The sequence below is a fragment of the Siniperca chuatsi genome, linkage group LG20, assembly GCF_020085105.1.
Source record: "Siniperca chuatsi isolate FFG_IHB_CAS linkage group LG20, ASM2008510v1, whole genome shotgun sequence".
Taxonomy (NCBI): Eukaryota; Metazoa; Chordata; class Actinopteri; order Centrarchiformes; family Sinipercidae; genus Siniperca; species Siniperca chuatsi.
This window is the reverse complement of record NC_058061.1, coordinates 1,992,224-2,004,632: the sequence shown is the minus strand read 5'-3', so window position 1 is coordinate 2,004,632 and position 12,409 is coordinate 1,992,224. Positions and strand designations below refer to the sequence as shown.

At 43.2% G+C, this 12,409-nt stretch overlaps 1 protein-coding gene across 5 annotated transcripts in view; it reads left to right on the top strand.

Moving 5' to 3' along the window:
- The window catches only part of grid1b (glutamate receptor, ionotropic, delta 1b), a 527,867-nt gene that overhangs the window by 496,888 nt on the left and 18,570 nt on the right, over positions 1 to 12,409 (top strand). For all 5 annotated transcript variants that reach the window (XM_044179810.1, XM_044179811.1, XM_044179812.1 and 2 more), the window contains 2 exons: positions 2,988 to 3,183; positions 6,902 to 7,068. In XM_044179810.1, coding sequence (XP_044035745.1) covers positions 2,988 to 3,183; positions 6,902 to 7,068 — 363 coding nt within the window. The remainder of the gene's footprint in view (positions 1 to 2,987; positions 3,184 to 6,901; positions 7,069 to 12,409) is intronic.

Genomic DNA, 12,409 nt, shown 5'->3' with positions numbered 1-12,409 from the left:
GTTCCAGATATGTGGAGCATACAAGCTGAACGCTGCTTCTCCAGGTTTAGTTCTGACTCTGGGGACAGAAAGGAGACCTGATCCCAGACAACCTGAGAGGTCTGGATGGCTCATAACGTAGCAGAAGATCAGAAATGTGCTTTAGCCCTAAACCATTCAGTGCTTTATAAACCAGCAGCAGTGTTTTAAAACCAGTCGGAGGCCAGTGTAAAGACCTCAGCACTGGAGTGATGTGATCCACTTTCTTGGTCTCTGTGAGGACGCGAGCAGCACCGCCAGCTGTCTGAACGATTCTTTAGAGACCTGTAAAGACCCCGTTACAGTAGTCGAGTCGACTGGAGATAAATGCCTGGCCAAGTTTTTCCAAATCCCGCTGAGACATAAGTCCTTGACTCCTGGATATATTCTTCAGGTGGCAGCAGGCCGACTTTGTGATTTCCTTAATGTGGCTGTTGAAGTTCTGGTCTGAGTCCGTGACTGCACCAAGATTTCTGGCTCGGTTTGTGGCTTTTAACGTTACTGACTGAAGCTGAGCGCTGACTTTGAATCGTTCCTCCTCGGCTCCAAAACAATGACTTCGGTTTTATCTTTGTTTCATTGAAGAAAATTCTGGCACATCCAGTCGTTGATTTGTTCAGTGCACTAACTCGGCGCTTGTACGGGACCACAGTCCCCTGGTGGCATTGTAGATTTGTGTCGTCTGCATAATTATGGTAACATCTTCTCTTTTTTTCATAATCTGAGCCAGTGGGAGCTTGCAGATGTTGCCTGCTATTAGTGATGCCTTCATTTCTGTGAGAAGAAACCGAACCAAGGGGGAACCACAACAAGTTTACAGACTGATTCAGACCAGAGCAAACCAGCCCCACCAGTACAGCGGAGAGCTTTGGTCACTGACCATGAACTGCAGCGTCCCTGGTTTGAGTCCAGTTGCAGGCCTTTGTTGGGCCGACAGGCATTTCCTCTCTCATCTCTCTGATGACGGCACAAAGCATGCAAGCAACTGAAGTGTTGGACGAGTGGAAATATTGTGATGATGGTGCTAGATGAAAAGTCACCAGCGAACATGTCTGTCTCGACCACATTTGATGGAAATCCATCCAATAATTGTCGAGATATTTCACTTGGAGCTGGAGTGTAAACACACCTTCAGCAGCACTCACGGCTCCACAAACCGCTCAGACTGAGCTGCATGTTGAAGTCTTCAGTGAACCAGAACCTCCGCATAGAAACAGACCTCCTGCCGATAAAACCTGGCGTGTCCCATCGGCGTGTCCACACAGCAGGCAGGGAAGCATCTGCTGCATTACTGCATCATGTCTCGTCTGTCATTAGATAGCTAGTTAGCATTAGTGGATGTGAAGGCATTAACATACTGAACCACATGTTCAGTCAGTCCTGATCACTCTGATGTGTGGTGCTCAACGGATCATTTAGTACATCACTTCCTGTTTGAGAAAGATACATGCGGTGATTTTGCTACTTCCCATCGACATTGTTGGTTTTTATTTTAAAGCATTGTTCTAATGTTTCCTCCTGATTTTGATTCCCTGACATTATTTACATTTTTGTCCGTTTTTGAAGGTACACTGATTCTGTAAATATCACTGATGTTTTTAAATTCAACACTTGGAGTCTACAGTGAGCTGGGAGGGAGATTTGGGTTCTTTTAGGTTTTAGTCTTAATCCTAGTTTCTGTGTCTACAGGCATCTACTGTAGTCCAAATCATCAAATATAATAAGTAACACAAACATCCAAACTTCTTTTGGACCCAAAAAGTGAAAACTACAAGGATCTCACATGACGTTTTATTTCAGTTTTACCCACAATGATTTTTTCCACCAAAATCTTGCATACACATTTTTTTATATACATGTATTTCAGTCAAGTACTGTGCCTAAACTATCCAAATACTGTGATAAAACAACCGACTGAGCTTGAAATCCTGCAAACATGATGTTTGACACTTGCAGTCATTTTTATTTATGTTTCTAGACATTATTCTTAATAGTAAAGAACATTATTCATACTGTACATGTAGGTTTCATGATGTAGTTTTAAAATGCACTTAATTTTAAGGAGTGAGTATCAGATAAATCTTTTTTTATTTCATCTTTATTTTTGTTTATTTGAAAATCAATATTCTGCCTGCTGCTTGTTTTGATGAAATTCTGAAGCTGCTGTTGTTCTTTCTTATTAAATTTTTAAAACTTTGGGTTGTTCAAACACCTCGAGGCAAAAACTAATCAGTCCGTCTCGTGGGTGTCGCTGATTAAAACTCGTCTCCCACCTCTTCAGTGTCCACAGGCTTCAAGCCGCAAAAAATACTGTTTTTCAAAAATCTGGTTACTGTTATATCTGTGCATTGAAATAAAAAGGCCATGAATATATTTAGTCAGTTAACAAAACCACGATCAGTTTTCTACAAGGAGTCAATTTTCAACCTGAACACAAGTAATGTTCTACAATTATACATATTTTATAGACTAAATACCTAAAATATGAAACTTTAAACAAGGGATTCGGATTCTTCACCAGACTACATATGTGGCAGTGAGAAGGCTACTAAACATTTAGTCCATAATGTACAATTTACAGAAAATATAACTGAACAGTTAAATGAATAAAACACAAGTGAAATTTAGTGATTTTGTTTTAAAATACTCAGAAAACCTTACAGAGTTTGGTTGGCAGGTAGTCAAAAACGGCTTTGGTCAATAAGGTAGCAGCGGGGAATCTGATGACAGCTGACGAGTGACACACACAATCAGCTGTGGAGCTTCAGATGCCGGCGCTGGCCCACAGCTGGCCCACAGCTGGCCCACAGCTGGCCCACAGTTGGCCCGAGTGCAGGCAGCTGGAGTTCTGCAGCCATTATGCTGTATATGTGGGCCCGAGCCGGCTCACACGTGATCGTTTGGTGCCAGAACACAGCCGAGTGTGCCGACACTCAGCCGCAATCATGTCTCTGTGTCTTGTGCTCCAGGTCGTTCCAGGACTTGGCGCGGCAGATTGACGTGGACTACGGCACGGTGAGGGACTCGGCGGTGTACGACTACTTCAGGAACAAAGGCACCAACCCTCTGGAGCAGGACAGCACCTACGCAGAGCTGTGGAGGACGATCAGCAAGAACAACGGCATGGACTACTCCGTGTCCAGCCCGTCTGAGGGCATACGCAAGGTAAGACAGTGTGTCAGTCCGTCTCTCAGCACCGTCTGACTTCCTGTCTGCGGCTCTCAGCTGCGAGCCCATTGGTTCCTGCTGAAGATCTTTAAAAACTCCTCACAGATCTATAGTTTGATGTTTAAAAAGGCTCAGTAGTTTCCTCAAACAGCTGCTCGCTGCAGTTTTTATCAGACCAACAGGAGGAAACAGAGCATCTGTTGGGGACTATTTCCAGCGGCGGATGAATCCACATGTGGTGCTGTAGTGAGTGTTTGGGGCAGCAGGACGGTGTGTGTGGGGCGGAGGCAGAATAAACTACAGTGTGTGTGTTCATGGTGATGAAGGAACATGTCACCCAGTGCAGCAGAGTGGCTCGCTGATGTGTTTTAATAGTTTCTGGACAACGATGGAGGAAGAAGATCCATCAGCTGTGATTCACACACACACACACACACACACACACCTGTTAGCAGAGACGTTCATGATGGTTTATCCTGTTGGTTTTTAAAGAAATGCTTTAATCAGTATTGAGAAACCAGAATAAAATCAGGTGGAATGTGGAGCATCAATAAGCATTACCTTAGTTAATAGCTGTAGTGTCTATCACACACACACACACACACACACACACACACACACACACACACACACACACACCACTTCATATTCTGACGGATAATCTTACCTGCGAGACTTATGTGAAAGTATGTGTGAAGGAGACATGTAATATTCATATGTTCAGGTTTGATTAAATAGGTACCGTCAGGTTTAGTGTGTAAGTATGACTCATACCCATAGAGGTGTATTATCAGTAATTGTAGACACACACACACACACACACTCCTCCTGTTTTATTCACAGCAGGCAAACATACAAAGACACTCCTCTGTTTACTCATTACTTAATTGCAACAGCAGTTCCACAATACACCAATTAGTGAGGTAGTGTCGCAGTGTGTGTGTGTGTGTGTGTGTGTGTAAAACAGTTTCGCTGCTGTACATTTTATGCTCGTAGATCTCCCAAAAAGCAGATGACAAATTAGCGTTGGAGACAAATCGGCTCTGAGCGCATCCATTATTCAGCCATTTGCATGATAAACATCCCCCGCCATTTTCTTTGACGTTTTCTCCCCACAGTAACCCCAAACGGTTACACGCACACACATTTTAATCAGTTTTATTGCTATTGTCGAGTGCTTTTCCAATCCAGAGGCGCTCGGCTGCCCCCAGCCCTCCCACATGCTGGCAGACGGAGACACACTCGCATCCCAGGAGGCTGCAGGACTTTCATCTTTATCATTAAGAACAGTACGCAGAGGAAGTTGTGGTGCAAAGAAGCCCTCAGAAAGCAGCTCCTCCATCGCCACCTGACCACGCCCTTATAATGCCACTGTCCTCTGTCCTGATCAGTACTGACACCAGCGATAGAACTGGGCGCACACCGCAAGAGCAGCCAGACCAGAATGTCCCCAGATTACATTCAGTGCCGATGTTTAGAAAATTCTCGCTTTCTATAATATCTGCACACGGTAACTATGGGACGGTTAGAGGCCGAGAAAGCTCGTGGTGATGGTAACGTTAGTCGCAGGTCTGTAACAGGATGAGAACTCCGGCCTCCTGTAAGTCCACCTCACTACATAAAGCACAGGGTGGGTGGAAATCACGAGGTTTTCAGTTTTTCCATCATTTCTATCATTAATATTAACGTTGTTCTCACAAAGGTAACAGCTGAGGTCTGTGAACACGGTGACTGGGAGAGAAATCAAAGGCCAACAGTACAAACAGGATCCAAACTGTGTGCTGGAAACATACTTCCTGCTTCAGCTTTGGCCTACCGTACGTCACAGTTTTCCTGAGCGACGTTCGGTCTGACCTCCACGTAGAGCGCTTTGGTTAATGCGGGTAATCTGGTGGTTTGCTTCCTGTCTCATGTCTGACTGCTCGTGTTTCTGACCCGTCGAAAACTTCTTTTTAGTGACGTCACCGTGTTCCCAGATCTCAGATATGAACTTTGTGATTGTAACTGATAGAACTGATGGACAAAACTATGAAAATAGAGTATTTCAATATCTTACTGCACTCTGGAAGATTATTTTGCCACTTCAAGTGACTTTCTTACTAGAACAAGATCTCGTTTTTCTAAGTTTTCATAGCATCACTTATACATCTCTATTGTAGGGGCAAGGATTTCTTTAGGAAGAAAGATGCTACATAAAGATTTTTTTTTGGAAAGACTGAAATTCACCACAGAATTTTCCTCTAAAAAAATAATGCATCAATAAGTGACTCCTAATGTCACGGCACAACCATATTATTGTTTACTTTCATGCAAACTCAATATACAAGAGCGGCGGTCTGGTTTTAGCAGAGGACTTCTGTTTCTCTCTGCACAGAGCCGTAGTGACGGTTTGTCCTCCTTTGATTCAGAGGAACCTTTTTCCTGCTGAACGCTGCTCTGCTCTCAGCGTGTCGCCACGTAGCTTAGCATCTTCGCACGGTTCTGCAAACACTGCACAGCTTTTCTGACAAAAACACACACTCTCCTTAGATGGTGAGAGGTAATCACAAAGAGCCTGCAGCAGCTACATGCAATCAGAGCATCAAAGAGACGTGACGTGGTAATTAGGTTGTAACAGCATGAAAGGACCCAAAGCCTGAAGTCTCCCTGTTACTATATGAGGAAGGAGGAGGGAGAGCAGAGAGCGGCGTACAAACACTTTGCATTCACACGCACACCAACAATTAGCGGCGACAGCGAACAGGTGGAAGTGAAAGCAGATGCTCCTGCAGCAGCTCTGCTGACACAGTGGAAACACCCTCATCCACTTACTCTCCACCCGCTGCTGCTCCTGTGTGTGTGTGTGTGTGTGTTACTGTCACGCACCTCCTCACCCAGCCGAGAGGAGGACGCACCTCCTCTGCATATCAAGAAATACAAACTCACGAACCCCACAGTTAGGTTGAAAAGTGACACTGGCTTGTATAATAACAGCAGGATGGGAAGTTGTTGATCATGTTACATGCTAAACATCAGTGGTGAACAACTGACACGCAACAGACCGTACGTTTAAACACTTGCTCCATGGAATATTCAGTATGTGTATGTGTAACCGTTATTTTCATTATCGAATAATCTGACGATTATTTAACCCCCTGGTTCCCAGCTGGTGGGCCGTCCACTTCGCGAGCATGTGGATCAACTTCATCAACAAAAAACCCTTTACTTTGAAATCTAGTGAATTTCCATAGCAGTGCTTTACAGTACTAGCAGCCTGTCGATGGCCATGTGAATCATGTCTTTTTAGAATCGATTAAAGTTGAATCGATTAGTAATTTAGTCCAACCATCAGTCCATCTGTGGAGTTAAGACTCTTTTCTTGAAAAATGTTTTTGAGCATTAATTGATAGATACATTTTCTGTTGAGATGGATTAATCGACTAATAGTTTCAGTTGTACATACGTGTTAACTTTCCAGCTACAAGTGAACAAGTTTGTTTCCTGTCAGCAGAGCTGCTCTGATCAACAGGAGACTAAAATTAGATGACTGGCCGCTTTCAAACAAGTCCAGTGTTTCCATAGAAACTAGAACAAAATCTGGAGAGGTGTTTTTAGGGTTAGTGAGTCTGAAGAGTGATAAACAAACACCAACTCGTGAACAAACTGTGACTGATGCCATCATATAATTGAGATCATATTTTTCTGTGTCTTGTTTCCCCTCTCTCTGTGTCTGCAGGCGAAGAAGAGTCCCTACGCCTTTCTGTGGGACATGGCGGTGCTGGAGTACGCGGCCCTGACGGATGACGACTGCACCATCACTGTGTCAGGAAACAGCATGAGCAGCAAAGGCTACGGCATCGCCATGCAGCACGGCAGCCCCTACAGAGACCTCTTCTCACAGAAGTAAGTGTGTGCACAGCAGGCCACTGGCTTTCTGCCTGCCAGGGCCGCACGAGAATAATGAGTGGCTTCATGAAAGATGGAAAAATAACTTGTAAATGGAGACATGATGAATACAACATTCAACATATTTTACATTAGAGATGTAGAGGAGCTGTCATTACCTCCGCCAAGAAGCTTCCCTTTTGGCCCCGTTTTTGTTTGCAGAATTTAACGTATTAAAACGTATTTACAGATTTCAGGGATTATTGGTAGAAAGTTACTCGGCCTGGCAGGGAACAATGATCAGTTTTGGGTTTAGGTCTGGATCCAATATCAGTACTAAGTGGGCACTTCGTGTTTTGGCTCATAACTCCTAAAAGATTTGGTGCAGAAGCAAAGTTAGCTTTTCTTGGTTTAAGATAAATCTTAAATGTGCGTTAACTGATTTTTTGGGAGGCAGTTAAAAGGTTAACAGAGGTTAACAAAGGTTGTTATAGCGAACATGTTGGCAAACATCAGAGTGTGTGTCTCCTGATGGACGTCAGTCCGGGTCTTCTCTCTGTCAGCTCTGTGTTTGGTCTCCAGCAGCTGCTGAGGGAAACATCTGGCGCTTCAGCAGCTAGATGCTCCGCTACGTTCAGCAGCTGCTCTCTGACTGACTGACTGTTTGCTGCTGAGCAACTCGTGTTCAGCTGCTTCATCAACGCTTGTTTGATGAAAACACTGAGACTGAACCAAAACTAGGTGGCAAAATCTCTCCGTAGAGCTGAGGGCAGGGGCGTAAATATAGGCAGAGTGGTTGACGGGGGCCTGTCGAGAGAGCGGGCCCTACAACAACATGTGGGGTAGAGAATAGGCCCCTGCTAGTGATTTAGCTTGCTACCTTGGAATTACACCTGTGTTCAAAGAACTCACCTTTAACTCAAGCTCGTTGCCATTTGCTATAAATGCCCTTGAAAAGGCAAACCCATTTCCGTCATGGTTTTCATTTATTTTGGTAAAATAGTAGCAATCTATAACAAAATGATATGCTGATTCTACATAAACTATAAAAAGTGTAAATAAACTTTAAAAACTATTCAATTTAATGAATAATTTTTTATTTTCTTTGGTATTTTTGTCATATACAGATGTGCAATGATGATTGCTGGGTGATATGTATGTTGATGTTGTCAAGTCTCTATTTGATCATGTGACGAGACGATGATGATATACGGTAGCTAGTTTAGGCACAAAACCTGTCAAGACTGACCAGCGGAAACGTGGCAGTAAGAAAAGACAAGAGAAAGAACGTTAGAATAACAAGCTAGGTATCACGTTAGTCCTAAATAATCGCATTTTGGTAGATATGAATTTCAAGACAAGTTATTCATACATTATGGTGGGCTTACTAGGCCACAAGTTGGCTACAAGTAACTGACTAGTAGGTGAGTTCAAGGGGATTTGGGGTATCTGACGGGCTGCCGTGCCCCTATTTAACAGGTTGCTATCATTTCATTGTGTATTTGTTTTTCAGATGTGGGCCAAAGCATCATCAGTATCAGAGTATTAGCTACACTTTTTTTAATCTATAATAATAATTCTTATAATTGTTATTTTTACACAAGATAATTCATTATTTTTGCTTGGTGCTCGTAAATTGTATAGGTAGACTATGGGGAGTATAATGTTACGGCGGCGTGTCCAGGCCCACAGCGGTAATCAAACACAGTTTAGAAAAGTCATACTGAGAATTATAAAGGCACTTACCGCTGGCCCTGGGTGATACATTGTTAGTCTCGTTATGAATAATAAGAGGAGGTGATTACAAGTGACATTCTGGTGTCTAGGCCCTACACACAGTCTACCGGCAGGCTATATTCACAGATGTCGTTAATGCAGAGTCGCTTTTTACATGTAGGATATACGGCAGAAATAAGGCTGTTTGTTGTGCAGTAAAATCCTCATTTGATGGTGTTTATGCAGACTGTGTGTAGCTGGCCAGCTTTCGGGACATAGTGTTGTTTTTTTGTTAAATATTGCAGCTTTCTTCTGTCTCGCCGTGCGCTATAGGCTTCATTTTACTATCATCTCTTGCCTTTACATCAAATAGGAGTGCACTTGTGAGGTTAATGCACCAAAAATGCCTTCTGTTAAAGTCAGAGTTCATTTCAGCACCACAGTGAAACAGACAGCTCCTCTGCTCTCACGTTTCAGCACTTCGAGCGTCAGAGCGCTGTCCATGGTTCTGATAGCTCTGCTTTCCCAGTACAACAGCCTAAGTGACTCATTCGACTGTAAAATATATATGTACGCCGTGTGTAACTAGCGTGCACTGGGGCCCGTCGAGTTCGTGACTACGAGCGACTCCTTCTACATTATAAGTAGTCATTTAATCAATTGTTATTATAATAATATTGATTAGAGCAGCTTGTAGGCCACGGCGATTTCCACTCACACTAATTTTCAGGTTTGGCGTGATGGTGCAGACTTTATACATGGAATATGTGGATCAGCTGCAAAAGGTTTTGAGAAAAAATGTTGTTTTCAAATTTTGGTTAGTAAAACCTTGTAGGTGTAGCATAATGTTTGCGTAAACTGCCATAACTCTTAAATGCAGTGTGCACCTGCAACCAAATGTAGCGGAAACATCCACATATAAACTCTGGTGCAGTTTCGGCTGTGTCACTACAGTCAGGTAGATTAGCTCCAGCAGCCAAGTCACAGTCACTCAAAAACAAGTCTTCATCTACTGAACTAAAAGATTACTCATTTAAAGTGGCCGAGTGATGCATTTAACATTTTACACAATTCACTGTTATTACAAAAGCCTGAAAAAATTCTATAATTAAGTAGTTCAACCGCACCTGCTTTATTTATAGGACAGTAAAAGTCGAATGGAGCTAATTTGCCACTTGATCAGTTCAGTTTTATAACACGTAAGTTAAGGAAGCTTCATTGAAACTGAGATATTTTTATAACTGAGGACGTAAAAACATGGCAAGATAACAATGTCTCAAAGTCCATAATTAGAATGAGGATTAGCAGCGATTCACTCAACAGATACTTAAAGAAAATGATCTTCATACTGGCATAGAGAGCATGAAAACAGACATCTTCCTCCTCAGCGTATTTTTTTATTACACACACACACACACACACACACATCTGTTAGCTTTGCTAGTAATTTTCCTGCTCAGTCAGTCATAAACATGAAGGCTGGAGAGTGACGTGAAGGTCACAGTTGTGGCGTTTTAGCTGTAATGGACAGTCAGAAGAAAAAGTTCCAATGCAGACAAAGTGTCACCGTTTTGCTCTGACAGATCAGGATTTTGGATGAAAGCTTTTCTTCTCTGTCAGCTGGTTTCATTGTGCAGTGAAACAAAGCCTGACGTGGAGTTAATGATGAAGCTTGGAGGCTTTTGTCGGGAGTTTGATCCTCTTTGTTGACAGTAAGTCTTGATTATCAGCCTGTAAATCCTCTGATGTGAGGGAAGAGTCAGGAGAGACTGTTTGAGGCAATTACAACAGAGCGGTTTTAAATGTATGTTGACGAGGGACGCTTTGACTGTAGGAAGAAAAGTCACGCTGATTTGTTTCAAACCTGACGAGCAGTGCAGGTGTTTGAAAGTTGTTTAGTATGAGCTGAGAGACACCTCCTGCAGGAAGATAAGCGCACATGAAACTAGCTCATAATAATTAGCGTTGTTGTGAAGCCAATGGGATTATTCACGGTGTGATGTGTAAACACAGGGATGTGTGCTAATTACTTATTTGATTTTGTGAGGCAGATCTCTCAGCAAAGGCTGGAAATTTTTAGGGAATTCAATGATCTCCTTCAGTCTGAGTTGAGGATGAAATCACTGAGTGAAACCTCGTCTCCTCCCAAACACAAATTAATCCCAGTGCGAGTTTCAAAATCGTGTAGATCATTCAGTAAATCTCCACATTATTACATCATGAATTAACGGTGTGAGGAGTCACATAAGCCCCCGAAAATCAGACAACTTTCTCATCCGTCTCGTATCGATCGGCTCCCAGAAAGCAGACGGGAAGTTGGTGTAAAAAGAAACATGAGTTGACAAACTTAGCATGCTAAACACTGAGTCTGAAGATTGTTAGAATATTGAGACAAAAGTCTAATAAACACGATTCTTCGTGTTACAGTTTTGGGTGATTGAGCTGATTAATACACCAACACTGTGGATAATCCACAGTGAAATAATATTTGGGTTTAGCAAGAGGCAGTGGTCTACTGACGTCTCTGTATGTCTCTGCTCCCGATGTCCACGATAGATGTCCATCATGATAGATGTATCGCCTCAAAAACACCAGAACTCATTTGGAGTCCTTCCATAAGGCACAGAGCCAAACTGGCTAAAAATCTGACCACCAGGTCCATTTAGCTGCTGTTCTGGAGCTTTCGATTGTCTCACACGATCTTCCTCGAGACAACTGGGCAGCCTCCATCTGTTGATGAAGATTGTGTGATACAATCGAAAGCTTCGGGAATAATAATAAACTTTATTTATAAAGCACTTACCAAAAAGTACAAAGTGCTTCACCCCCCCCCCCCCCCCCCCTCCAACCGCCATTGGATTTGGGTGGAGAACTAACTGCTCGGAGAGATACCAGTACAGGGAAGACAGAAAATGCTATTTTTGTAATTTCGGTGAACTGACCTTTTACTTTCATGCCAGCACAGTTGTTGTCACAGTAGATCTTATCTTGCTCTTCTTTGAGGTTGAATCTATCAACCACATTTTGGGAAATATGCTCTCTTGCCAAAATGTCGAACTACTCCTTTAAAGCTGCACTTAGACTTTACAAGTTGGGGAATCCAAATGGCAGCAAACTGTTGGAACTTAATGCTCAGATATTCTGTAAGCTGACGTCTCCTCAGTCTCAGTGGCTGCAGCTCACAGGAAATGACTTAATCCACCTTCAGATTAACATTTCATTTGGGCCAAACTGAGCTTCAGTGACAGCTCTCCTGTGTGTTGCATGGTTCAGCAGCAGTCTGTGCACCTGGCCCCCGGGTAGAAATGTCTCTGTGATGTGGTGTGTGGAATGAAAAGCAGTGGGGCTCACAGTCCTGAGGAGCCGCTCTGAAAGCCTCTGACCTAACTGTATGAAGTTGTGAGGCAGCTATTATACAGCGGCTCACAGCTGGGGCCCCGAGAAAACCTTTGATGTCTGCCGCACACGATCACCAACTCGACACTTAAACCGCCGTGTAACTTTCTGTGTAATTCCTGTGAGGAAGAAAAACACAGATAGTGATTGTGAGTTTTGAGCCCAACAGCATTAATAGAGATGTTAACACAAAGCATTAGCGGCTGCACCGCTGTGCTGCTGATATTATTGTCAGAGCAGCGGCGCT